Source organism: Lepidothrix coronata, unplaced genomic scaffold, assembly GCF_001604755.1.
Source record: "Lepidothrix coronata isolate B3197 unplaced genomic scaffold, Lepidothrix_coronata-1.0 Scaffold330, whole genome shotgun sequence".
Taxonomy (NCBI): Eukaryota; Metazoa; Chordata; class Aves; order Passeriformes; family Pipridae; genus Lepidothrix; species Lepidothrix coronata.
This window is the reverse complement of record NW_016690510.1, coordinates 177,117-204,156: the sequence shown is the minus strand read 5'-3', so window position 1 is coordinate 204,156 and position 27,040 is coordinate 177,117. Positions and strand designations below refer to the sequence as shown.

Below are 27,040 nucleotides of genomic sequence, written 5' to 3'. Positions count from 1 at the left end.
GGACTGAGAGTAGAACAAAGTTGTTAAAGTTTGGATATTTAAAGACTCTGGAAGGAATTTTAGGACTGAGCGATCTCGGCTCAGGACAGGACCGGGGAGGCAGCACGTGCTGTGGAGGTGCAGGAGTGGGGACAAATGACAGGGGGTTTGGTGGCTGTTGTTGTCACAGACGTAGAGCCAGGTGGGGACCCAGCCTTGGTACAGTCACACGACCCTCTGGAGAGTCTGAGGAGAGGCTCCTCACAGCATGGTCCCAGTGCTGCTTCAGCCCCTCCTGAGAGGGTTTGTTTGCAGCCCCCGCTTGTCCTTGGCTTATCTTCAAGGAGTTGGATTCCTTTTGGGAAGGAAGTTTTTCCTAAACAGGCAAGCACTTGGCAGCCATCTGGGATACAAACTAACCCTGTATTTTAGAGCTGTCCACCAAGGCCTCAGCTGTGGGGACGCCCCCGCAGAGCCAACTTCCCCATTAACCCAGGAGGATTTCTCCCTTGGATTCTTTAATGTGTGGGGCTTGGCCACGAGCCCTAAAATAATGGAGACTAACAAATCCGTTTTACTCAGGGGCTGGGACTGCCTGGCCTTGCTCCCCACACCTCCCATGGGGTTCTGCCTCTGTCTGCTGAAATCTCAGTGGCTGGGTGGTTCAGGGAGTTGAATCAGGTTCATTTACAGAGATTCATCCATTTTTCTACAAATGTGGGACTCTCAGGCATTTATGGGGGGTTCCTATGGAGGTGGTTCTTCTGTGTGAAGAGAGGGAGGGAGGTCAGGAGACCTGGGAGCTGTGAACCTGTGGATAAGAGGGATCAGTGGGACACAGGTCCCTGCTCTGTAACCCCCTGTCCCTCTGGTTTGCAGATGCCATCAGTGCCACCAACCCCCGGGTCATCGATGACTCCCGGGCACGGAAGCTCTCCAATGATCTGAAGCGCTGCACGTACTACGAGACCTGTGCTACCTACGGCCTGAACGTGGAGAGGGTCTTCCAGGATGGTAACTGCAGCTGGGGCAGGGTGTCCAGGCAGGGCAGGGCAGCAGTGCAGTCCCACGGAGGGGCCGAGGTCCGTCGGGCACCTGCTCGCGTGCGGTGCCGCTGCTTTGCACACACAGCCCTGGTGCAGGGCAGGATGTGCTCTGTGTACAGGCTGTGTAAGGACCCCTGTGTGTGGCATGTGGGTGTGCTTGAGGGGACACAGAGTGGGGCTGGGCAGGACCTTCTGGCCCTCTTGCAGGGGCTCCTCATGGGGGGATGCTCGTTCCAGAGAGCAGAGAGGCCGCGGGGGCAGTTGGATCCCCACAGGGCGGTACAGAACTTCCTGAGCCTGTGAGGACTTGGGGGGCTGCAAAGAGGGGTTTGGTGGCCTTGCATGGAGGAGTCACAGCAGGACCTGGAGGTGTTGGAGTAGGGGAGCAGCACCTGAACAGCTGGATGGGGGAGCTGTTCCTCATGGGAACAGTGTGGGAAAGCATTCCTGCTTAGGCTTGGAGGGTGGTCTACAAGAGTGATGCTGAGGGGGGACAGGGAACCTGCACCATCTCTTGTGAGTTTGCAGAATGCTTAAATAAACCAGGGCCCTGCCCTAAATGGGACTGTGTGTTTCCTCTAGTGACAGGACAAGGGGGAATGGCCTTAAACTGAGCAAGTAGGCTTAGATGAGATATCAGGAGATATCTTCTCTGTGAGGGTGGGGAGGCCCTGGCACAGGTTGCCCGGAGAAGCTGTGGCTGCCCCTGGATCCCTGGAAGTGTTCGAGGCCAGGCTGGATGGGGCTTGGAGCAACCTGGTCTAGTGAGACACATCCCTGCCCATGGCAGGGGGTGGAACAAGATGAGCTTTAAGATCCTTTCCAACCCAAAGCAGTCTGTGATTCTGTGGTTCCCTTGTTGCCCCCTTCTCCTTCTTGTCTTCTGGTAGTGCTGCTGGGTATCTGTGTTCAGCACATGAGGAAGGGGCTGTGCAGACCTGAAGGCTGGGCAGGGTCTGTGTTCATGGCAGGGTCTGTGTGGAGCTAAAAGCTGGGTAGGACAGAGCTGCTTTTGGACAGGAGAGCTGTGCTGGTGGTGTTTGAAGGTGGAACAGGCACATGAATTTTGAAATTCTGATGCCTGAAGGCAGGAATCCAGCTGGGGTCATTGCAGCACAGCAAGACAGACTAAGGACAGACACAGGACTGATCCTGTCACTGGCTTCAGGTGGCTCCAAGCTGGAGCTGGTGACCTTCCTTCCTCTGCCTGAGCCTGTGCCCTGCAGTCATCTCAAGCTGTGGCTGAGGGTCACAGTCACAGTGGTGATTTCTTACACAGAAATATGTGGAGATGCTCCTGCTGCTTCTCTGGAACCATCTGAGTGGTCAGCCCAGAGACCCACCTTCCGAGCTGTCCCACCTGGCAGGGACCCCTCAACATCCAACAGCCTTTGCGCCAGTTTGATATTCCTGGGGAAACTGGGGTGACTGTTGGGCAGATTTGTTGTGATCCTGCCTTCTTCCTCCTGAGTAATGGAGGAACGGGGGAAGGAGCAGTGTGGAGAGCTGAGGACAGTGAGCTGGAGGGGAGGATCTGCCAAACCAGGTGGGATATTTGCAGAGCAAACCTGGGGAGAGCAGCAGCATCAGGGCTGTGAGCACGGCTGATCCTGGCTCTGGAGAGCATTTGGTACTGGGTGTCTCCAGATCTGCTCAGCTTGTTTGTTCCATCTGGTTCTGTTGTGCCCACTCTGGAGGGCAGCATAGCAAGGAACTGCAGCTGGAAGGGCTGGGAAGGGCTGGGAAGGTGCTGCAGGATAGGAGTGGCTGTTTGTTAGGAGCTGCTCATCCTTTTCAATCTCAAGATAGAATGAATTGTGCTCTGGGGTTATTTCTCCCTCTCTTGACCCTGTAGCCCAGACAACACAACTTCAGCAGCATGATGTGGGAGGTGGACTGGGCTCTCAGTGCCAGCGTTGTGTCCCAGGCATGGTGGGAGAACTGGAGTTGCTGGCTGAGGGCTCAGGAGTGACCACCTGCAAGGTGCTGGGCTCCATCTCTGTCTGGACCCAGCCATGGGCCATACATGGGGTCAGGGAGGCAGCAAGGGAGTAGGATTGTCCCTGTGAGGAGCCGTGAGGCTGAGGAGACCCAGGAGTGTGGTTACCTGCTCACACAAACCGAGTGTTGCTCTGGGCAGAGGCTGGTGCTGGGTGAACAAGGAGTGTGGGCAGCTGTGATGGGAAGGTGAGGCTGTCCCTGGCAGAGGAAGCGGGAGCACCAAGTGGAAATCCGGACGGATTCGTGCTTCCATACGGGTCAGCAGGAGGAGGCACTGGATGTCAGCACTTCAAAAGGATGCAGAGAGACTGAGAAAGTTAAAAAAAGAAAAGCGGCAAAAATTAATCAAAAGCTGGAAAAAATACCTGATATGAGTTACTACAAGAGTCATCCATTCAGAAAATCAAGAAGCTCGAGAGGAGACTTGATTATAGGAGTAACTACATACCCATCTACATGGGAAGAGATCCCAGCTGGGAGACTGCAGGCTGGGACAGAGCTTGTGCTAGAAACCCCAGCCAGATGAATTCAAATTTTAAAGAGTTCTTACTGACTTTATTAATAATTTTATTCATTAGCTGTTGGGAAAAATGCACGAGGAGGTACCATATCCTGCATCTCTTGTGCTTTCTCCAAACCAGACCGAGTCCCTCACGGGAGGAGTCTTGCTGTTTGCTCCAGTGGCTGGTGCCATGGTGTCCGTGCCCCTGCCGAGTGCTTTCGGAGCTCTGGAGAGAGCTCTGGGAGCTGGGAGGGGAGCAGAGGGACCCACTGTCTTGTAGGAGATTTGGGCAAAGCCCAGGTGCTCGGTACTCTCACCTTCCTGCTGTACTGCAGGACCAGAGAGCTGCTCCTGAGCACGGCTGTGTGATGGAGGGAATGGAGCAGGAGGTGAGGGCAGCGGAGCTTGACAGGTCGGCTGCAGCCATCACTGGCATCTGGGAGCTGTTCAAGGATTTCCAGGGTCCCATTCCAGATGAAGCTGACTGATGGGAAGAAATGTTTCTGGAGTGGGTAAGCAGCTCTTGCTAGTGAGCACTCTTTCAGGATCTGGTGGATCCTGGTACATTTGGTTTGGGTCTAGTGGAGTGCTGGCAGTCACAGACTGTGTGAGGACTTTGCCTCAGGTGGTGATCCAGTTTCCATCAAACCATGTCTTTATATGTCTTCTCCCACACCAGTTGTTCATCCCAGATCCTGGCAGACCTGTCCTGGGCAGGCTTGGGAGGATGTCCACTTCCCACGGCGGAGCAGGAAGAGTTCCCTGAGCGCTGGTCTTTGCATCCAGTGCCGAGGTCACTCCCTCGCTCATGCTGTGTGGAGCGTGTGCTGCACCTCTGCTCCCAGACAGCCCTTCCCTGCCACTGTCCTGGCTCACAAGAAGCAGCCACAGACCTTTTTGAGGAGCAGGTCAATGTGCAGGTTTGGCACAACAGCTTGAGAGAGTGACCACCCTGTCCCTCAGTGTTTGTGGATGGTCCTTTCCACACGTGCCCCTGGTACTGAGTGTCAGGGACGCTCTGAGATGGAGACGCTGGAGTCTCCACCTTCACCAACTGCTCAGAGGTTCTCCAAGAACTGAGTGGCCCTGGCTGTTGTGGTGCCACCACAGATCAAGCAGAAGCAGCAGAGACCCTCCTCCTCAGAGCAGGTCCCAGGTATCCAGTCTGGAGCCTGGAGCTGTATGTGGTTGTGCTGTGCCGGCTCTGCACTGAACACATTCCAGTGTGTACCTGGTGGTGGTGAGGCTGTTGGTGTGACAGAGGCTGTGTCCAGGCAGTCAGGCTGCCGAAGGTCACCATGAGAAGGACACGTGTCAGGAGGACAAGAGTCACTTCCTCTTTGCTGGTTTCTCATGTGTCCTGGCAGAATTCCCCCTGGAGCTGCTGCTCACTGTGTGGGAACTGCACTCCTCCGTCCTTCCCAGGTCCCCAGATGTCACAGTGACTGTTGTGGTTAGAGGATGGGACAGTGCTGGTGACTTCAGTATCACCAGGAGATAGCCTTGGCACGAGCAGGGATAGTGCCCCAGGCCAGGCTGTGTCCTGCAGTGTCCGGTGCCACTTCAGGACTCCCTGAGGGTGAGCCTGCTCTGAGAGGTGGTCAGTGTGGTCCCCTCATGGCAGAGCCCTCGCCGAGGTGGAGGCTGGCACAGAATGTGCCTTCTGACCTCTTGGGTCTGGAGAGGTCCAGTTAAAGAGCTTACTTCTCAGGACTGCCTTCGCAGTTCGAGTGCAGAAATCTCCTGGGGTTCAGCAGATGCCAGGACAGTTGCCAGAAGCCATTGGTGTGGGGGAGCCTCAGCTCTTAGGATTTATTTTAAGGATGTTTCTGTACCAAGCAAAGCCAGGGAGCAGAGAGCTCTTTGTCCATGTTCATCTCAGCCTCCTGTTAATTTTCTGAACACCTGGAGCCCATGAGGGTCCCAAAGGCCCAGACTGATGGAGGTGGTATTGCCTGGGCTGTTCAGTTCCTGGCTCCTGGAGCTGCCATGAGGGGTGACTGAGAGGTGACTCTGGCTGCCCAGGGATTCTCCTGCAGCAGCCCAGGGCTTGGTGTGTCTCTGCGGTGTCCATGTGAAGTCACTGCTCTGCATGACACCCAAGAGGGCAAGTGGCCTCTGGGGACTCGGCCTGGGCAGCACAGGCAGCCTTCCATGCACCTGTCCCTGTGGATGGCAGGGATCCTGTGTGGCAGCAGGATTTCAGGTTGGGTGTTCTACAGAATCCTCCCTGTGAGTACAGGGGGGCACAGTTTGAGCCACAGGTGTTGGCCTCAGTCAGGGGAAGTGCCTGGGTCTCCCTGAGGCCCTCCAGAAATACATGGGTAGAGAAAGCTGCTTTCTGGACTCTGACCCTGTCCTTTTCTCCCTTTTCCAGTGGCTCAGAAGGTGGTGGCTCTCCGGAAGAAGCATCAGCTGTCCATCGGCCCCTGCAAGTCCCTGCCCAACTCACCCAGCCATTCGTCTGTCTCCGCAGCCTCCATTCCTTCTGTCCACATCAACCAGGTGGGGAACAGGGACAGGGCAAGCCAGGGACCCCTTGTGCTCTGCACACCCCTCAGCTCACTCAGTACCCCACACGTTCAGCCTTAGGCTCATGCTGCTCCCTTGGATGGCTCTTGGGAAGAGCAAAGTGGTGTCACCCTGGTTTTTCTGTTCATAGCCTTGAGAGATTGTGGCTGCCCCATCCCTGGAAGGGTTTGAGATCAGGTTGAACAGGGCTTGGAGCAACCTGGTCTAGTGTAGGTGACCCTGCCCATCACAGGGATGGAACTGCATGGGCTTTAAGGTCCCTTCCAATTCAAACCATTCCATGATTCTGTGATTCTGTGATGGTTTGACACTTGCCCTAAGGTCAGGTTTCGTGTCTATATCTTTGGGTCTGGCTCATGGTCCCCAGACCGTGTTGTGCTTCTGCAGGCACACAGCAAAGCTGTGAGGAGTCTTCAGGGAGCTTCCTGGACAGCAAAAGGGATGTGTGAGAGGGTCTTGCTCTGGCTGCCCCAGCCAGGCAGGCACAGCTGCCCATGGTCCTGTTGCCCCCAGACTCAGGAAGCAGATGGTCTTGATGCAGATGCAGGTGGCTTGTGAGGGGATGTACCTGTGGAGAGGCTGTCGAGGGACAGCACGTGTAGCTGGTGAGTTTTTCACAAGGGGATTGGCTTCGAAGCTCCAGGTGTATTGGAGACTTCCAGCCCTTGGAGGACTCCTGGTCCTCCAGCGTGGAACCCTGTCCCTGCACAGACCTGAGACATGTCTGCAGCCACTGCCTGGACCCTTACATGAGGAATTTTCAAATACCCCCATAAAGTTTATACCTGGCTGTAGAGGCTTCTAAAGCTGGACTGCAAGTAGGCAGATGCAGGTTTTTGCAGAGACCTGTGCCAGCTTCCAGGTGCTCTGGGTCACCTGGATGCCAGCAAGTTCAGATGAAGCCTGTGGGCAGTTGAATGGGCTACTGGGAGAGGTTGCAAAGCCAGATTCTGTCAGAACTTGCTCATGTCCAGGGAGCTGGAGACAAATTTAAGGGGAGACATTCAGGGTGGAGAACAAAGGAAAACAGAGATTTAAGTGTATCTGGTAATCTGAGGGTTTTCTTAGCACACAAGTTGTGGGCAGTCAGAGCCTGGTTGGGAAGGAGAGGCCACCTGTGCTGGAAGGGGAGCAGGGACCCCCTTCCTTGGGGGGAGGTGGACACTTGCTTAGTGTTGTCTTCCCTGTCTGGTACCAGAGCCGCTCTATCCCTCCTTAGGAGTGTGTTTTTCTCTGAGCAGCCTGCTTCTCTGGGGCCTGAGAGCGTTCCCTTCCCCCAGATGGTCCTTTTTCCTTCCACCAGGAGCTGCCCATGGGGTCTGCTTTCCTGCATAGCTTTGTGCCCAGAGAGATGAGGGTGCCATTGGAGGTGGGAAGGATGTTCTGCTCTGGGCCTGGTCTCCTGGCCCAGGCTGCAGGCACAGCTCTATCCTCTGGAGCTGCTGGTGGAGAAGGTACTTCTCTGGGAATGAGAGCAAGGTGTCACCACAAAGGGCTGCTTATGGCAGGCAGGAGCTGTGAGCCAGCCTTGCCCCTCTGCTTGTCCTGGGCATGTCTCTTCTGGAAGTAGCTTTATGCTACTGGCTGAGCTGAACTGGCGTTTTTGGAAATGGCCACTGCTTGTCTGCTCTGTCAGTTGGGCCAGTCCAGCACCATTACTGGGAGAGGAGGGACCCTAGAGGACCCTGGTGATTTTGTCACCTGTCTGTCCAAAGGGCTTCTTTCTCCTGGGACAGCAGTGCTGTGGAGGTGTCCTTGCACAGCAGATGATCCTCTTGGGAACCAGCCAAAGGCCCTGGTTTCATTTCTGTCTTTGGGAGTCTGGGATTTTTTGTTTTTGTTCTGCAGCAGTGCCCAGTGCCTGGAGGACACTGCTCCATCCATGGGGAGGGGAAGGGAGCTGCAAGAGCAGGTCAGCCCTGGTCAGTGTTTTCCAGCAGCTCTCACGAGTCACCAGAAGTGCATGGTGGGTCCTGATCCTGAGTTCATGTTCAGCATCTCCCTGATCCTCTGGTGTGGCAGGAGCCAGGGCTGGCCCTGGAGTCCTGTGCTCCCTCAGGGACACAGGTCTGTCCCTCAGGCCTTCCTAGCAGCTTGTGGGGTGTGGGTCTGCACCCGTTGGAGCAGGCTCCTTGGATCCCCTGGAGCCCTGCAGCCCCAGGGAAAGCTCTTGCTGCTGCCTTGGGCTCTTCTCTCCCTGTCCTGCCCACACCTGTCACTGGGCAAGCAGGTTGGATGGGTTTGGGAGTCCCATTCCTCACTTGGCCCTGACTCCCACCCTGCTCCTTCCTGGCAGCTCCTGGCCCTTGCCTGCAGGGAGGGGGTGGGAGTTTCTCGGACCAGTAGCTGCTTGCAGCACCTGCTGAGTTGTTCCACCTGATTTCCTCACTGTTGCTGCCCTGTTCTCGGTCCTTCAGGGCCCCTGGGATGCCTTTGGGAGTTCCCCAGGCTGTGGGTGAGTCACCGTTGCGTTCACTGTGGGATGGGAGTTCGTCTTTCTGCCAGGGAACTGGTTCCCAGCAGCTGGCAGGAGGTAAGGCAGGTACCTCACATGGGTACCTGGCAGGGCAGTGGGTGCTCCCCTGGGCCTCAGGAGCTGCTGCCGTGCCCACTGTGCTCTGGCTGCCCAGTGTCATGGCTTCGCTCCCATGGCCTCGCTCTGCCTCCCTGCACGGGCTCTTTGGGGGCACTGGGAAGGCCTTCACCCAGACTTCAGTGAGAGAGCACATGAAAGAGGAGGAAAATTAAAGTTTGCAAGTGAAATGAAGCCCCGGGGACAGCTGACCTGAGCTGTTAACAGCGCTCCCCGGCCTGCCATGGCACGTTCCGGCAGAGCTCAGGAGCTGCAGCAGAGGGTGTTGGCATTTCCTCAGGGAAACCCGTATCCCATTGCGTGTTTGGCTCATGGTGCCCCCATTCAAGGGTTTGTACACTCCTCTGTCTTCCCTCTTCCTGCAGATGCCAAGTCAGTGTTTGCTGTTTGTTTGCACTCTTCTACTCAGAGCCCTTCCCAAATCTCTGTGTTCCGCCTCAGGCCTTGTTACGCCAGGAATTACAGCCCCTTGACTCCAGCTGTGTTCTGCCCTGCCCAGGCACCCCATGGCAGTGTTGATGCTCTTCCACCCGTTATGCATTAATGGGAAGGATCTGTCCCAGACGTGTTTTACCAGATTTCCAGCTCCCACTGTGTTCTCAGATTCTGATGGTGACCACAGGTAGTTGTTCAGGTCCATCAGCAAAGTACCTGCCAGGAGCAGACACTGGGTACGTGCCCAGACCTGTCATCTTGTCAGGGTTCTCTCACATCCCTGCAATTTGTCCTGGATCCCTGGATCCCACTGAAGTTCTGGAGTTCCCTGCTCCAGCGGAGCAGTGTGGTGGCTCAGGATTGCCTGTCTGAGCTGCTCTCTGTGTTTGGGGGAATTTCTCCTCTGCCCCCAAACTCACAGGATCAGCTGTCCTGCTTGCCTTCACAGTGTGGTGCAAGCCATCCTCCAGCCCCAAAGCCCTTCCGGAGGTTTGGCTGGCTGTGGTACACTGGAGGCTCAAAGGCCACTGCCCTTTATTGCCCAGGGACAGTAACCTTGGCTCCAGCACCAGGCAGACTGGGGCTAAGGAAAGTTATTCCAGCCAGGCAGAAATGGCACACAAGGTTACAGGGACTATGTAAAATATAAACCAGGATTTAGCAAGATTTGTTCCTTGGAGCTTTAGTGTCCATCACCTACATCCACAGGGTTTGTCCCAGCTGCTCTGGCAGGAGCTCAGACACTACATCCTCTGCTGAACCGGGTCCTCCCCACAGTGACAGCATCACGAATGTGCTGCCAAGGTCCCTGAGAGGCACCAAGCATAGCCAGGAGCCAACCTCGGAGGGGTCCAGGGCTCTGGGCAGCTGTGCCTGACTCACTGGTCCACATGGCACGTTCTCTGTGCTGCAGCATCTGCCTTCTCTTCCCTCACACTTGGAGTATTTTTCTTTGACCTGGTTCACACAGGTCAAACACTGACTGCACACATGTTGTTATGCCTGATCCAAAACTTGAGCTATCTCAGTAAATCCTCTCCCTCTCATTGGTCCTGGGTCTCTGCAACTCTTCCTTCATTGCAGCACCTGCAGAACTCCCGTGAGTGTTGGGCGCGTGGTTCACAGGAGCTCTGTCTGTTGAAGGCTCTGGCAAGAAGTCACTGGCAGGAGAGGCCTTCTCTTAAGAGAGGAAAGTTCTCTTGTGTGTCCTCTCCCATTTCCCTTGTCAAAGATGAGAGGATCCACAGCTTGGGTGAAGGTTGTGCCTCTCTCTGGGGCTGGGCTGTGTCTGTGGTGCTGCCTGGGCCATCGATGCTGCCAGTCTGGGAGTGTGGGAGCTGGGAGGAGTGGGCTGCCCCTGCTGGGGTGCCAGAGCTCTCCTGCCCTTCTAGGGACAGCTCTTCCATGCGTTTCTGAAATCCTGTTCCAGAGCTGCCAGGGAGCTCGGGCTGCCGTGTGCTGTGTTGTAGTGAGGCATCCTGTCCTGGAGATCTGAAATGCTTCTGTGCAGGTATTGCTCCTGGGACCTCCCTAAGCTCCTGTCCAGGTGGCTCCCCACAGAGCTGGCGTGGGCAGGGTGGGAGTGAGCAGCCTTGTCTGGAGGAGATATGTTGGTGATGTGGGTGCACGGCTGCATGGTTGGGTCTTCCCCTTGACGTGAAGTCCAGCAAGGTGTTAGTGAAGACCCACATGTTGTCCCATGTGTTCCCAGGCACAGGCCACTGCAGCCAGGCCACAGTGGTCTGCAGGCATGGGAGGTGTGTGCCAGTCTCGGGGTCTGCTTGGATAAACCTCCAAAGCAGTAGCAGGGATGGGTTTCACACAGACCGTGAGCTTGGGGTGTGGCACCCTGTGCTTCATGACACTGGAAAGGCAAAGGCTGGAGTCCTGGGGACACACCTGGAGTCCTAGGGACACACATCCCCACTGGCATCATGGTTGTCCTCGTGTGACAGGGAAGGGGAGGCTCTGGGCTGCCTCACAGCCCAGTGTCTGATGGTCTCAGTGGAGGGGAGGGCTCTCACTGTCCGAGGGGAGCGACCCCAGTCCCCTGGAATGTTCTCCCCAAATGTTCTGGGAGCACATGGAGGTGCCCCAGCCATGCCCCTCTGCTGGGTGGAGCTGCCATGGGTCCCTGCTGCTCCTGGCTTGCTCCACACCTGTGTCTGGAAGGGCTTCAGCCTGGTCTCTCTGGCCATTTGCTGCCCTTCATTGTCAGTCTCAGAACTTGAACATTTTACTGGTGGAAACACTAGAGCAGAAGGACGGGAAAGGCTTTCCTGAGCCCTACGGTCGGGCAGCAGCAGTGCTTGGTCTGGGACGTCTCTGCATTGTCCAGAGAGGTTGTGGACTCCCCATCCCTGGAAGCGTTCAAGGCCAGATAGGATGGGATTTGGAGCAGTCTGTTCTAGTGGAAGATGTCTGTGCCCATGACAGGAGGTTGGAACTAAATGGTCTTTAAGGCCCCTTCCAGCCCAGTCTGTTCTGGGATTTTGTGATTCTGTGGATGTCACCCTGTCCCAGTCCTGTGCTGCACTCCCTGCCCCGCTGCAGGTGGGTGATGTTTCCACGGTCGTGCCCCCAGGCAGCCTGTCTCTGTCTGACCATCCCCTCTCCTTCTGCCCCAGGCCACCAACGGTGGAGGAGCCTTCAGCGACTACTCCTCCTCTGTGCCCTCCACCCCAAGCATCAGCCAGCGGGAGCTGCGCATCGAGACCATTGCTGCCTCCAACACCCCCACCCCCATCCGCAAGCAGTCCAAGCGGCGCTCCAACATCTTCACGGTAAGCAGCACGGGGGCCCGGGACCTCTGGGGTGGGTTTTCAGGGCAGGGGAGGGGAAGGGAGCGAGTCCCGGCAGCCTGACCCTCTGGGCTGTCCTGCCCAGTGACCTGTGCAGTGCTGGCAGGAGGGCTGGATGGCGGGGGACGCAGGAATGTGCGTGTGTGTGGGAGGGACCTTCTGTGTGTGCAGGGACCTCGGTGCTGAGAGCTGCTTCTGTCAGGGTGTGCATGCATGGGGAGCACCTGGGAGCAGGACATTCCTTGCACATGTAGGAGTGTGCATCCGTGCACTCGTGTGTGTGTGTACAGTGTGTGTGTGAGCAGAGTCCTGCTTGTTTATGGGGGAGTGCACCTGTGCGTGCACAGCACCGGTGACTCTGCTCTTCCTCTCCATGGGGCTGTGTCCCCCGGGCGTGGCACGGAGCCCTTTGCTACTGGGAGCCCTGTTTGGTGCCAGTGGTGCTGTGTCCAGTGGTGCTATGCAGAGCTCAGCACCTGGCACGGGGCCCCACTCGCTCCAGTTCCCGAGCCCTGCGTCTGCGTGACTTGAGCAGCACACTGGGAGCTGCCATGGGCACGGAGGGAGGGGAGGCAGAGGGGAGGCAGCGAAGCCCCAGGTGGAGCAGGGTACGTTTGCTCTTCCCTGTGCTGGTTGCCTTGCAGCCTGCCTCTCCACACGCTCTCACACCATGCACACACCGTCCATGCAGCGTGCACAGTCCTGCCCTCACACTCACCCTCGCTGTTAGTGCAGCCATGAGTGTCCCCTCGCTGTGAGCACACACGTGTCCCAGTCCTGTGTCTAGTGTAGGTGTAGCCTCTGTTCCCCATGTATGTGTGCAGGCTCCGGCCTCGCTCCTCTCCCCATCTCAATGTGCTTTCCAGCCACCATTCCTCAGCACACTGTATCTGCTGTCTGTGGCACCGGCCACCACAAAGTCCTTGTACCTGTTGCACCGTGTCACCCTTGTGACCAGACCACACAAATGCAGTGTCCCATGCCCCATCCCTCTCACTGCACCATTGGCATCCCAGATTCCCCACTCTTTGTGCTGGGAGTGTGCCCATCTCCCTTGGCTTCTGACATCCTGGAAGCTTCTGCGCTGATGTCCTGAATGCTCTGTGCACTCCCCCTGATTGCACCCCATGCACCCCCAGCTCTCTGTGCACGCCCCTGCCCCACGCTCACCCTGTCCCTGTGCTGTGGACGGGTGGGCTGTGCCCCCACCCCTCCTGATAGCACACGCTGTCCCTCGCAGCGGGTCCCGCTCCCAGCGCATGGTTGTTCCCTCACTGCCCTCCCGTCCGCGCTCACCCCTGCCGTGGATCCACGTCCATGGCCGTGCCTCCCGCTGTCCCCGGTGCCGAGGGATGCTCCCCCTCCCCGCCGTTCTCTCGTGCTTGCTGCTGTACCCCGTGCTCGGGTGCTCGTGCTGTGCCACCCGTCCCGCTGGCTGCGCGCCCACGGGCCAGACTCGCCGTCAGCTCGTGCTCACGCTCTCTGGAACCCCCTGCTCGCTCTTGTGGGGTGGGCACACGCTGGGGGGGAGGAGGAGGGCGGCTTGCTGTGGGGCTTGCGCTTGTTCGCTGTGGACGCCATCATCCGTGCAGGCTCTCACGTGCTCTCCCATCCCGGGCTCACGCTTGCTCACTGGGCTCGGCTGGCGCGCGCTCACTCGCCGTGGGGCTGGGGCTCACCTCACCTGCTTGCTCGTGTGCTGCTGCACATCCATGGCTCACGTTGACGTCTTCACCCATCTGGTCGTGGCAGCAGCAGCAGCTCCCGACACATCCTCCTGCAGTGGGACAGGGCCGGGGAGGGCAGGGAAGGAAAGGAAAGGGCAGGCTGTTTTCTGCCGCTACCTTTTCCCAGGCAGACAGCTCGGGTGTAGCCAGCAGCCCCCGTCCCCGCAGGGTCCCTAGGTGAGCACAGGCCTCTCTGAGGTGTGGTGCTTGGCTCAGCTCCAGGAGCCACTTAAGCCCCAGTCCCGAGCCGTGCCTGGCTCCTTCTCCTCTCCTCTCCTCCTTGTCCTCTCCTCCTCCTCCTCTCTCCTGCTCTCGCTCCCCTCCCGCTCCCTTCCCACCGGATCACACCCCCCCAGCAGGGTCTGCGTGCCCCAGAGCTCCAGGTGGAGACAGACGCTGTGCCCACCCGTGCCCCGAGGCGCCCACCTGCACTCAGCCCCTGCCCGGCCCCCGCCCCGACTGCTGCTGCCGCCGGCGCCCGCTCCGTGGCCTGTCCGTGCTGTCCGCTGGCGCCCATCGCTGACAGACTCGTGTCCGTGTTCTGAGTATAACTTGCCAAACTCTTTATTCTTTCGATATTTGCAGATATGTGCCACTGTTTCCAACTTTTCATCAACAAAAAGGCCTTTCCAACTCCTTCCAAATTAGAAGATCCAGGTGGTTACACACGGCACCTCTGTACAAATTCTCTCACTTTTCATTGCCTCTCCAGGGCCGGATAAGGGATGGGCACTGGGATTGATCTAAGATTAGAGGCTCGCCCGCCCTCCAGCCAGCATGGGTCCCCCCCTCGGAGACACGCAGGAGCCTTTTAAATCCCCCCAATGTAAAGTCTAGGAAGCGCTGAGACGGCCTGCGCCTGCACTTTAAGCTGGGACATTTCTGGGCCTGCTGGATGCTGTCTAGGCACTGCCCGTGCTCGGGGATGCCAGACGGACGACCCTCCTGGGATGGGAAGACCTGCAGACCCTCTGGGACCGGGCGACAGCCGCGCGTGGAGCTGGATGGGCCAAAAGACGCTTTGCTGCTGCCTGCGGGAGCCGCTGCAGCGCCTGCCGCTAGCGCTCCGCTCCTTCCTCCCTCCTGCACCTCTGCAGCCTGCATGGACTCCTGCTCCTCCTCCTCTTCCTCCTCGCAGCCGAGCAGCCATCTGTGTCTCTTTAGTTTTCTTCTCTTTCGATCTCTTTGTTTGGTTCTGGGCCCAAAAGCCGGTGAATTGGTGTCCCAGGCGCGCGGGGCTTGTGTCCCTTTCTGATCCAAAGCACATGGGGCGCTCCCGGACTGAGGGGGTGTGTAGGACACTCCAGAGAGACGCTGCCGCTGCCTCCTGCCATTGTTGTGATTCTGAATGTATTGGTTGTGCTCCATGCCGTGTATGACTTGGTATTTCCCTCTGTCCTAAGCACTTTGAATGAGTTCTGCTCAACAGACTGTAAATTTCATATTGTATTTATCGGAGTTTGCTCTCCCCGCGGCCCTCGGGCGCCGGCGGGTCCCACTCTCGCCGCTCTAGACGTGTGGTAGATATTTATTGTCCATGCTCTTTTGTAAGGGGCTGGTATATCCGCCCGGTGACCTGTGCTACTTTGTATGGTGCAAGTGTGTTACCAGAATAAATCTGTTGGATTAGTAGAGGTGTGAGTTCCTTCACTGCCTGAGCCTCTCCTGCTTCCATCCATGCTCCACCTGCATCCCATGCCATTTGTGTCTGTCGCCATGTCCTGTGTGCCCCGCGGGAGGGGGGGCCGAGGTAGCCCCGCTCTGCCAGGAGGAGGACAGCTCTGCTTGCAGTGGGGGGAGAGGAGAGCTTGCCGGGGGGGCTGGGCTGGAGCGTCCCGAGTGTCCCTAGAGGGGCCGGCTGCGCCGTGCGCTGGGAGAGCTGTCTGGGGGAGAGCGGAGTGGTCTGGTCTGGAGCCCGCTGGGGACGGGGAGGCCGTGCCTTTGGTCTCCTGTGCCCGTCTCTAACCGACCTCTGTCTCTTCTCTTCCAGTCTCGGAAGGGCGCGGACCCGGAGCGGGACAAGAAGGTGCCGGAGTGCAAAGCGGACAGTATTGGCAGCGGGAGGGCCATTCCCATGAAGCAGGTTCGATGCTCCCCGTGAGCAGGGTCCGGGGGGTGCAGTCCGGGGCGCCTTCGCTCGGCACGAGGCACGGGAGCGCTGGGGGTCGGTGCCCCTCAGCACCGGGGGGCTGCACACCCGCCGGGCCCGGTGGCAAGAGGGGTGCTGGGGCCGCTGGTGTGGGCCCTGTGCCGTATGTGGGTGGGGGGCGCAGGGTGGGGGCTGCAGCGAGGGCTGCTGGGGGGCTGTGTGGGGGCTGAGGCAGGAGCTGCTGGGGGAACTGCATCGGGGGGCTGGCAGGGGCTCTGGGGGGGGCTGCAGAAGGGGCTGTTGAGGGAACTTCGGCGAGGGGCTGGTAGGGGGGCTGTGGGGGACTGCGGTGGGGGCTGCTGAGGGAGCTGCGGGGGTGGCTGCGGCTGCGGAGAGGTTCCAGCAGATGGCATCCACACCCCGCGCCTGCCACAGCCCCTTGCGGCCTCGCTGCTCCTTGTCTGCTCCTCTCCTGTTCCTCTCCACTCCTGCTCCTGCTCCGGCCTCACTGCCCTCCGGCAGGACAGGAGAGGGCCTCCCCTTCTCGTGGGCTACTGCCAAAAGCTGCGAGCACAGTACCCACACTGTGAACTACTGGGAATCCAAGGGAGGCCCCGCTTGCTCTGGCAACAGTGTGTTTGGATCCTGCCTTCTGGCTTCTGGGGAAGCTCAAGCTGCCTGGAACTGACTCAGAGCATTGCCTGCCCGTGTCCATCGCTGGCAAGCAGCGATGGGTGATGTCCGAGTTAGCCAAGCGATGTGGATTGTCTGGATAGTTTCCACTGGGATTTCCTTGCACTATGGACAAGATGGATCCATACACTGCTTGGCAGTGCCTGGCTGTGCTCCTGCCTTGCACCTCATGCCCCCCTTGTGGATTCATTTCCCCACCATGGCCCCCACTAGCCTCTCCATGCCCCACGTGCCCCCCATGCTGCCAGGGCTGAGCTGTGCTGCACGGGGCCAGTTGTGTCTCTGCATCGTGGGAGCGCTGGGCTGTGGGGCAGGAGGGAATCCCCACCAGATCCTGTCTGCCTGGTACCATTCCATGCTGAGATTCCTTGGGGAAGGAGGACTTGGTGAGGCCAGGCTGGCTGAGGAATTGGAGGGGTGGGTCAGAGGAGAGAGACTCTGCTCGCTGCTGGAGCTGCCAGAGTTCCTGCACTTCCCAGCCGATGGAGTAATCCTGTGGCAGGCTGGCGTGGGGCTGTTGGTGCCCCTGGCAGGGAGCATGCTGGAAAGAGGGTGACACCAGGAGGGCAGCGTTGGGAGGGTTGGCTCTGGGGAGCAGTGACAGGGGAAGCAATGCCAGGGCGGGGGCTGTGTGGTCTAACACATGGGGGCTCTGCTCCCAGGGTGCCAGGAGTTGGTACAGCCCAGCAGGAAGAGGCAGCCAGCTCTCTGTGGCACAGATGCTGTTGGTGTGCAGTGAGTCGCTGGCGTGTGGTGGGTTGTTGTTGGTTTGCAGTGGGTTGTTGTTGGTTTGCAGTGGCAGTGCCCATGTGCTCTGGTTTTGGGTCAGCCCAGCCTGGGCATCGGGGAAAGTGGTGTGCAGCTGTTCCATGGTGAGGAAGGGGAGGCTGAGAGCAGAGCACCTGAAGCCCTCAGTGGGACCTGATGTGACTCCCCAGAAGTCACTGCTGCCTGCCAGAGGGCTGGTCCTGGGAGCCCTCCTGTGGTCTTGGTTATCTGGACCTATGGGTTTCTTTTTTGAGGATCTCCCTCCACTTGGCAGGGCAGGATGTGTCCTTTGCCTGCTCCTGTGTCTCTGTGCTGCTGACAGGGCCTGGCCTTGTCTGGTCTGCCAGAGGATGCAGTGTTGTAGTGGGATTGCTGTAGGCAGGACACTGCTGTTCCCGTGTGGAACAGGGGGAGAACTGGGACCAACAGAGGCCCAGGTCTGCAAACACAGCCTGTACATCCTTTCTGGGCTTTGCAAGGAGGAGGTGCCAAACTGCTGCCTGGTTCAGGACTAAGTGGAGGGACCAGTTCATGCAGCAGCAGCTCCCCAGGAGAACCCAGAGCAAAGTGTTCCCAGGGGAGATCCATGTCCTTGCCTGGCACCTCCCATAGCCAGAGCTTCAGGAGGTGATTTTGCAGAGATCTTGTCAGTGTTTATACAGGAACATGCAGGGGAGGAAGTGGTGTTGAACAGGTGGATACCAGCTTGTGCCAGTGGCTCTCCTTCCTCAGGCTCTGGGTTACACTGTGCTGGAGGTGCTGGCCCTGGGCAGGGCTCAGGCTGCAGAGCACCACTGTGACCTGTCTCCTGGGACACTGTGGCACCTTGAATCGCTGCCCTCCTGCTGCTGGAATTAAACAGTGGTGCTGCAGCATCTTAGGCAGGCATGGAGTTGTGTTCTTCAAGGAGGACCTGGCTGATATCCACAGCTGGGCTGTGGGGATGGGGTCTGTGGGAACATGCAGCGTGGAGAGTCCAGAGTGATGTCCCTGCTGTGGCCCTTCTCCACGAGGAGTGATGACTTAGTACCACCAATGGGAAGAGGACCAAAGGCTCAAAGGAGCTGTTGCTCTTCATCACAAAGATTCAGGACAGGGGATGGTTGCTCTGTTCCCTGGTGTGGACCTTCCTCTTCTGGTGGATCACGGAGGTCTAGTTGCTTGCTGTCTCTTTTCAGGACAGTAGGAGAGCAGGGTCTTTAGTTAGTTTTCCTCTTACACAGCCTGGTGGTCCTGCCCAACTGTAAGAGCAGAGAAGCCAGTGGGTTTGGGGCTGAGTGGCAAACGTGCAGGACCTTCTGGCTGAATATGTGTCCAGTGTTCCCCTGGTGTGGGCACCGCTGGGCTGATGGCAACACAGCTGTGTTCGGTGCTGGGGCCACTGGCATGTCACCTTGGGAGCAGTTGAGTCCTTCTGCTTTGGAAGAACGAGGCTAGTCTGTGGTTACGTTACCAGCCAGTGGCTGAAGGCAGTGGGCTGGCTGCCTGGCAGACTCCCCTGTGACTCCTGTGGCCCACGACCCCTTCCTGGGCTCTGTGGGGACAGAACAAGCACCTGGAAGCACTGGCAGCCCCATCGGCGCACCAGGCCCAGGGTTTGCATGGAGCCAGGATGTGGGAAGCTGGGCTGGGTGCTGCAGAAAGGAGAAACTCTGGGGAGACTTGGCTGAGAAGGGACATGTGCTGCCATGACAGGGTGCCTAGTTTTCACTTGTCACCACCTTCTCCAGCACAGCGCCTCTGGGTGACCTGATCTGTCTCCCTTGATGCACATCTGGAAAAGATGTGTTGGGGAAACACATCTGGAAGAGAGAGTGTTGGGGCCCCTCAACACCTGGGACAGCACTTCTGCTCCCTCCGGGCTGCAGGGGCAACTGGTGCCTGTGCCAGGGGTGCTCTGTGCTGGGGACTCAGGATCCCTGTGCCACAGGGACACTGTGCCACAGCGTCCTTTCAGTGATGGTCCTGCAAGGCTGGAAGAGCTCCCTCATAGCTGGACGCTTGTCTCCAAGAAGTGGGTTAATTGGGCTGGGAGACGAAGCTTCCCCAGCTGTTTGTTGCCAGGAATGAACTCCTAATTGCACATCTACCAGATCTTTCTGGGAAGGCTGCATGGAGCGTGCCGGAGGCCTGGGGGTCCCTTGGCCCCTGGCCTGGCTCCGCTCGGGCCGTGCACTCCAGCAGGGCCCAGGGCGGGTGACTCCTCCTCCTTGGGAGCTGGGATCATGCTGGGAGCTTAGATTACATTTAAATTGCCATTTGCATTTTCCAATCAATACGCGACTTTACAATTAAGTTTGGTGTTAAAATTCTTAGCAAAAAGTGAGTGGAAGGGAGATTTGTGGAGTAAACGAGTCCTCTGGGGGCCATCGCCGCTCCCTGCTTCATTACGCTGCATATTGCTGCTGCTGCTTTTACTGTGCGGCAGCACAGCCCCGCACGGAGCCGGCCCACGGAATGCCGGGAGAGGGGAACAGGGGGAAAGGGAGAGGATCGGGCTCTCCTGCCTTTCGGCTCTGGCTGCTCCTACCCTTTGCACGTGTGGGAAGAAACCTGTAGAAGAGTTATTTGCTGTAAGTCTTCCCGGGAGGCGCAGAGGGAGGTGGAGGAGCACAGGGGTCTGGCTGGTCTTGGAGCCTTGAGGAGCCTGGCCAGGACCCGGGAGCATGAGGGACGGCCTGGACCGTGGGCAGAAAGCCATTGTATTGCATTAGGTGTTTAATTACACCCTGTAGTTGCTCCTGGTTTTGGACTCTTGTGCCTCTTGGCTCACAAAAATGGGCTGCAGTGCTGGATCTTCCTTTCTGGCTCTGAGTCTGGTTGTGCTTCTTAGTGCTTCTTAGTTTGCCAAGTTCCAGGTTTGAGGCTGAACTAACTGCAGCCGAACTCTTCTCTGCAGACAGAGATTTTGGGGCAGTCTGGAAGTGTTGAATTGGGTAGTTTGTACCACCAAGGTGCATCAGGTACAAGACACATTGAGGAGAGGTAGCTGGAGCTGTTATGCAGCACGTGTGGGCAAGTCAGGCTGTGGAACCAAGCTGGGTTTAAGGGATGGTTATGCTCAGAAGGGATTATTACATACCCAGAAGGGATCTTCGTGGTCAGGAAGGAATTGTCATTCCTCAAAGCCATAGAATTTCACCCAGTGACTTTGAGCCAGATCTGTAACTTCACCCTGGTCTGAAGCAGATTTGTTTGAAAGATACCGAACAAATGTTGGGCACAGGTTTACCATTTATGACCACATTGTTCTCAGTCATGGATATGCTTTAAGACCTTGCACTTGACCAGTTTTCACTCCATCCATTGCTGGCTCTGGATTTTGTACAGCTGGTGTTTAAGGGTGTTGCTGCTCAGTTAAAGTACTGACAGAAAGCTAAAAACGCTGTGTCAGCACAGCCATCAGATCTTGCGTCTTAGCCAGGGTAGGACCAGGCTCCTCTGCTGCCCCGTCTGCACCAGCTGGCATTGGCTGCTCTGCTCTCCTCTCGTTTTTTTCCCATCAGTCCTTGCTGTGGCTTTTCCACACATTTGCCTGGTGTTAGTGTCTGGCTGTGATTCCGAGGGTCATTGTTTGTCCCCTGGCAGATGTCGGCAGAGCAGGAGCTGCTGGTCAGCTGCCACATTCCACAGCGTGTTCCGTCAGCACCTTCTGACTGCCACTGCTTGAGCTCGTTGTCCCATCCCCTTGGAGCTCTTGAGGGCAAGGGGTCTGATCCTGGCAGGGGATCCGATCCTGCCCACACACAGCTTCGCCCTCGCTGCTCTGTTTTGCTGTCTCATCCCTGCACGAGCAGGAGGTGTTTCCTTTTCCCACTGTTTGCTTCCCGAGCCCTGAGCTGGAGCAGTCATGGAGTACTTCTGCCTGTCGTGCACCATTTATCTCCGATTTCACGGTCACGTCTGGCAGCGTTGTCCCCCCGTGTGCGCCAAACCCCACCACTTTGTGCTGGGCCAGTCCACCGTGTAGGTGCAGCAGCCCAGTCTCCAGGCACTGGGACAGGGCCCCCAAATATGCCGAGGCTGGCAGGGCTGAGACTTTCTGCCCAGGTTTTTGAGGAGGGGCTGGCCTGGGGCCCAGATTTTTGCCATGTTCAGAACAGCCAGTCTGGGTGTCTGTCCAGACAGCGATTTCCGAGGGCCCAGGCCCGACATTTGATAGATCCAGCCTTTTTCCCAGACTCCGTTATTCATTCCTACTTTTGTCCCTCCATGCTGTCCTTCCGTCACTGCTGGCACAATGCTTGATGTCTTCTCCCTGCTCCGGAGTCCTTGCATCCGGCATCTTGCTCCACCTTCCCTCTCCCTCTCCACCTCTGCCCTTACCTGGTACATGATGGATTGCTGCTGGAGGTAGATTTCCTGGGGAGGCAGAAGTGGATGGGGAAAGGATGAGGAGGGTCCAAGTTCTGAGCTTTGGTTCAGATCAGTGGAATTGATTCCGGTTTATCCTGGTGGGAAGAGGGAGTTCAGGGTATGTGAGTGCAGTCATTTCCCAGCCCTGAGAGTGTGCTGTGCCAGAGACCACAGGATGGGTCTCATGTAAAATCCTGATGAGAAGAGGGTGTGAACCAACCCCTCAATTGCCCAAGACTTGCTTTCTCTCCTGGAATGTGTCCCTAGCTCTGTTTGGCAGCTCTCAGAAAGAATTGCAAGCAGACGAGGGAATGTGCATCCCTTGGGAGACCTGTATTTGGAGTGTTGTCCCTCAATCATCCCCCACCTCTCCCCTTGTTGTCCCTGCCTTGACCATTCCTCTGCACTTTGGGTGGTGGGAGAAGGTCTGGGAGCCAGCTCTGTTGGTGGTAGGGAGGTTGCTTCCTGCTGTGTGTGGGCACTGCCCTTCGGCACAGGACATTTGCCCAGGGAGTGATTCAGGACACCAGAGGATGTGATGGGTCCCTCAGAGGACCCGGGCATTGGCGCTGGCGTGTCTCAGAGGGAGGGGGGCTGTCTGTGGGGGCTGAGTTGTTGGTGGGGAAAGGGGTGCAGCCCAGGGAAATGCTGTGGGAAAGCCAACCTAGAAGATGTTTTCTTAAGTCTGCTCTTTGTGTCTTTTCCAAGACCAGTCTCCAAGGGGCAGTGCTGGAGCGGAGCAGGAGGTGCCTGGACCAAACGTGGTGTGAGACTTTTGACTCTTCTCTTTCAGGGCATTCTCCTCAAACGCAGCGGCAAGTCCCTCAACAAGGAGTGGAAGAAGAAGTACGTGACGCTGTGTGACAACGGGGTCCTCACCTACCACCCCAGCCTGCACGTGAGTACTGGGCTGGGTAGAGGAGCAGGGTGGGACAGAGTGGTGTCCTTCATGCTGTGGCTGCTGCTGCAGATGCTCTCACAGCAGGCACAGTGACAGAGAGGGGCTGGGGAAGGGTTTGGCATTGGGTGGGAGCCCTGGGCTCTACCCTCTCCACTGTGCAGGAGTTCAGCTCTGGCTCCCTCCAGTTCTCAGTAGAGCTGGTTTTTACCAGGGTCTGAAGGAGACCCCTTCCCTCTCCTGCAGGCTGTTTGTGCAGCGTCAGGCTGGTGGGAAGAGCTGGTGGGAACACGCTCTGTGCAGGGCTGTGCCGAGGAGCCGCAGCTCTCCTCTTTGCCTGCTCAGTGCATTAAAGCAGGGGCTGCTGCCACCCCACAGCCGGGTGAGGAGCAGGCAGAGAACTCCGTGCAGCCACGGCTGATGGTGCCATTTGGGTGTGGAATAATTTTCCTGGCTGCTAGGTATTGGGTAATGGAGACGAGGTGCCTGTGCAGAGCCTGCCGAGCTGCGCTGCCGTCGGTGCGGGGCTGATCCTCCTCCCCGCGTGGCTCGGGCGCAGCTGCCGCCCCATCCATCTCTGTCGCCTCCCCACTGTGGGGCTAATGGCTTCTTCCCCGTTCCCTCTTGAGCACAGTTTGCTGCTGCGACAGCAACCACGGACAGACACACCTGTGACACAGGCCCCAGCACCTCCGAGAGGACGTGCTGCTGCAGGACAGACAGACGGGCAGCAGCTGGGGAGCTCAGGGCGGTTTAGGGGTGCTGGAGCACCCTCTGGGGCTGCAGGGAGAAGGATAAGGTGCTGCAGATCTTGCGAATGCTCAAAGGCCCTCAGTCTGTCCCTGATATCCTTGACCATGTGATGTTGGAGTGCCCTGAGCCTCAGAGCCCTTCTCTGCATTGCTAACCCTGCATCCCTGGCTCCAGGGCTTGCTGTGCTCATCCAACTCCTGAGACCATGATCCATGGACCCTTCTGTGCTTGCACTGGAGACCCAGCCATTGCATCCCCTCTCCCTAATTTGTGGGAGCTTTTTCTGTTAGACCTTGATCCCCATACCATGGTGTGGCCTGCAGTTCCCTAACTTTGTAACCCCGTTTTTTTGGCTTTGGAGCCCCAGACTGGGAGAGAACGGCTGCTGCTGCTGTCTCTGGGTGTGTGCTCACACGCGTGTGTGGCTTTATCACATTTCCATCATGGGCTGTTATTACCATCAGCTGTAGAGGCAGAGCAATTTCTGGGCTGTTGTTTAACCACTCTCAGATGCTGTTGCTGCACACCAGGTTTCTCTCCTTTTTACACCACTCCTTCCTCAGGGGGTGATCGAGATTGATGCCAGTCGCTTTCCTTCCTGCACTTCTTCAGTGTTTCATTTCATTACTGCATTGCCCCGAGCAAAAATCTGGTTCTCTTCCACCTGGTGCCACTGGTGATCCACAGCCCATTGCTGAGGGCGGTACGAGCTGGGCCTCTCCTCCCCAGTTTCCACGGGGAGCTCTGAACCTTGCACTTGAGATAGGTGTTGTATCACCCGCCGTGTTTACCCACAGCAAGGGCTGATTACGTGTGGGCACAGAGCATGGGGCTGCCCAGCCTGGCTGCTGCAGGGTAAGGGTTCTGTGTGCTCCCCCGTGGCATCGCCTCCCTGAGAGCTGGGGAAAGGACTCTGGCACCCACCCTTGTGTTCTGTGCTTTCCTGTGGCTTTGTGTGCAGGAAAGGGGCAGCATGCCGTGTGGGTCAGCAGAGCCCCTCTGCCTCCCCTTTCCTGTGGTACCTGGTGTACAACCTGCAATTCTGTCACTTCATTGTGGCAGCAACTCCCAAGCTGGTGGGTACATGGTGAGGGGAGCTGCGGGCTAGAACAAGCCACAGAGCCTCAGCCAAGGGGACACCTGGTATCCTGAAGATTCCTACCTTGGAATGGGCTCCTGCCTGTGCTGCCACGTGTCTCAGGGATGGCAGAATTCTGGGTGCAGCAGAGATGTCCCTGAGGGCAGGCTGAGCCCTGCAGGAAGAGAGTCTTTCCCTGTCCATCAGGATGTTCAAGTCCCAGAGCATTTTTGTGCTGCTTCTGTGCTCCCAGTGGCTGTTCCTTCGTATGAGTCAGGGCAGTTCCTGCCTTGACTTCTCTTCCCTCTCTGTTACATTCTCTCCCTTTTGGGTGTTCAGCACTCAACCTGTTTCTGGGTCTGGATCATGGCAGCTCCAGGCCCACTTGGAAGTTTCCTCACCAGGAGTGTGGTGTAAACCACGGGTTTGCAGTCAGAGGTTGGAGGAGCCTGCACTGGTGAGCTGGGCTGGGCTCTGGACTCAGGGATTCTGACTCCCAGATGGAAGTGAATCTGCCTTGACCACCAGCCCAGACCTGTGCTCGGGTCCTGTGGGGCAGTTGATGTGTTCCTGCCCTGAGGTGCCACCTCTGCCTCTGCTCCGGAGCAATTGGTGGTTTCAGGGACAAGCAGAATGCGGGAGCTGGAGGCAGGAGTGCTGGGGGCCTGATCCCTGGATTCAGCACGACTTTCCTTGTTGCATCTGTGTTTTTACCTTTTTGTGAGTGTGTTCAGCGACAGGAAAAGAACAAGTTGTGTGAAGAGCCCGGCGCGGTTTCCCATCACTTCCCCAAAGCCTTGGAGAGAACTGTGCTGCTGGGAAGGCGCGTGGCTGAGCCCAGCCTCGCCGGCCGCGCTGCGCAGAGCCGGGGAAGCAGCTCCCATTTTGCAGCCAGTGGAGCCATTCACACAATCACCTTCTGTTAATTCTATCTGCAACATCAATTAAATTGTTTGTAGAAACTAATTGAATGTGGCTTAATCACACATCTTAATAGCTTTCCACGCTTTGAACTCGTTGTTAATTCCAGTAATAAAATGAAATGAGAGAACTGGCTGGGTAATTAGTGAGGAGGCTTGGGAAGAAATTGCTGTTTTATGGCGGGTAATAAAAGCCGAGCGCCGGTGACCGCTCGCTCCGGCAGGCAACCGGCGACCGCCACAGTTGTGCTGAGTGAGGGAAAATCCTCCAGCCCCTCCAAGGGTCCCTGCCCAGGGCTGCCACCAGGTTCCCACCCAGCCTGCTGCGGTGTTTGGTTGGGCTGGTGGTCTCAGAGTCACCTGAGGCACTGGGGGATGAGTGCCAAGGTTTAAGGCCAGGCTGCTTGGCTGGTGGGAGCACGGGAGGATGTGCTGACCCCATGCCCCATGACTGGGGTGTGCTGTGAGGAAGGGAGGCCTGCAAGGGGGTCAGAGGGGAAGAGAACAGTTCAAAGCACCGAGTGGAGATGCTGTTGGGAGGCTGTGACCCTTGCAAGTACCTGAGAGCACAGAGCATGACCTGCCTAGCCCCTGTCACCTGCTCTTGGGGCCAGGATGGGGAGGATGGTTGCTCTTAACCTGAGCTTGTTCATATCTTCGTGTACCTGGATGTGGAGTCAGAGAGGGACCAGCTCTGAGTTAATCTTTTTGGTGACTTCCTTGTGAACTGGAGCAGGCCCGAGCTCCCTGCAGGAGCCACGGCCCTGGACAGCTGTGGATCCTCCCGAGGGCAGCGCAGGAGCCCGGGGAGGGTGTCCCCACCACCCTGCTCCTCCCAAAGCCTCGAGCTCCGCTGTTGGTCCATGCTCCCTCGGGGTCTGCCCAGGAACAGGGCACAGCAGTTCCCCTCTGTCATGTTGGTTGGGTCTTCCCCTTCTGGGGTCACAAGCTGAGGAGGAGCTGGGCCCATCAGAGAGAGCTGGGGGAGAAGTGTGGTGCCCCGAGGGGCAGGGAGGGTGGGAGGCACGGGAAGAGACACGGCACTCAGGAGGAGCTGCAGGTCTGCACCCTCATTCTGACTGAAAGCTGAGATGCTGTGAGGAGACAGGGTAGAGTGATGGTTACAGTCTGCATACGGGGTTTTGGCTGTGTAACAAGTTGTCCACCAGATTAAATGGTGGAGGCATCAAGCTTTGAATAACAGGAAACACTGCAAGTGAATGTGCAAGGGAATTACCTGAGTTGTGTTGGTTTGGGCTTCACTTACCCCAACTGTGACCTGAGAGGAAATTTCCAGGTATCCCTTTGATTACATTATATTATATTATATTATATTATATTATATTATATTATATTATATTATATTATATTATATTATATTATATTAATTATATTATATTATATTAATTATATTATATTTTATTATTAGCTGTCACAGCTGAGTGCTGTAATTAAACAAACAAGGGATGACAGGGAGGAGGAACTGCTGGCTGCCTGTGTGCCCTTTGGCTCAGTCTGATCTCTGATCCCCAGTCAGACTCTCCCAAATGGGATTGTCCTGGCATCCAACTGCCCATGGCAGTGTCCCGGTGTTACTCACATCAGAGCTGTCCTGGGCATTGACTGTGAGACCTGGCTCTTCTCCAGAGCCAGCTCCACAGCACCAGCTAGTCCTGGGCAGGTTGGAGTAAGGGTTTTGCATTTCTGTTGTCAGGAAACAACTGTGGGCACTGGGAGAGTCCTGGGGTCTTTCTCCTCTGGCCACCATGAGGCTTTGATCTCTTTTGACCCAAGAGATACTAGGACGTGCTGAGCTCCCAGATCACCTCGAGTCACTGACAGGCACCTGCCTGTGAACAGTTCCCATGG

General features: G+C 57.3%; 1 protein-coding gene across 1 annotated transcript in view; it reads left to right on the top strand.

Annotated features, from left to right (window-relative positions):
• The window catches only part of AGAP3 (ArfGAP with GTPase domain, ankyrin repeat and PH domain 3), a 77,799-nt gene that overhangs the window by 14,608 nt on the left and 36,151 nt on the right, over positions 1-27,040 (top strand). The window contains exons 6-10 of the mRNA XM_017838280.1: positions 859-993; positions 5,906-6,033; positions 11,716-11,871; positions 15,607-15,699; positions 22,316-22,420. Of these exons, the coding sequence (XP_017693769.1) occupies positions 859-993; positions 5,906-6,033; positions 11,716-11,871; positions 15,607-15,699; positions 22,316-22,420 (617 nt within the window). The remainder of the gene's footprint in view (positions 1-858; positions 994-5,905; positions 6,034-11,715; positions 11,872-15,606; positions 15,700-22,315; positions 22,421-27,040) is intronic.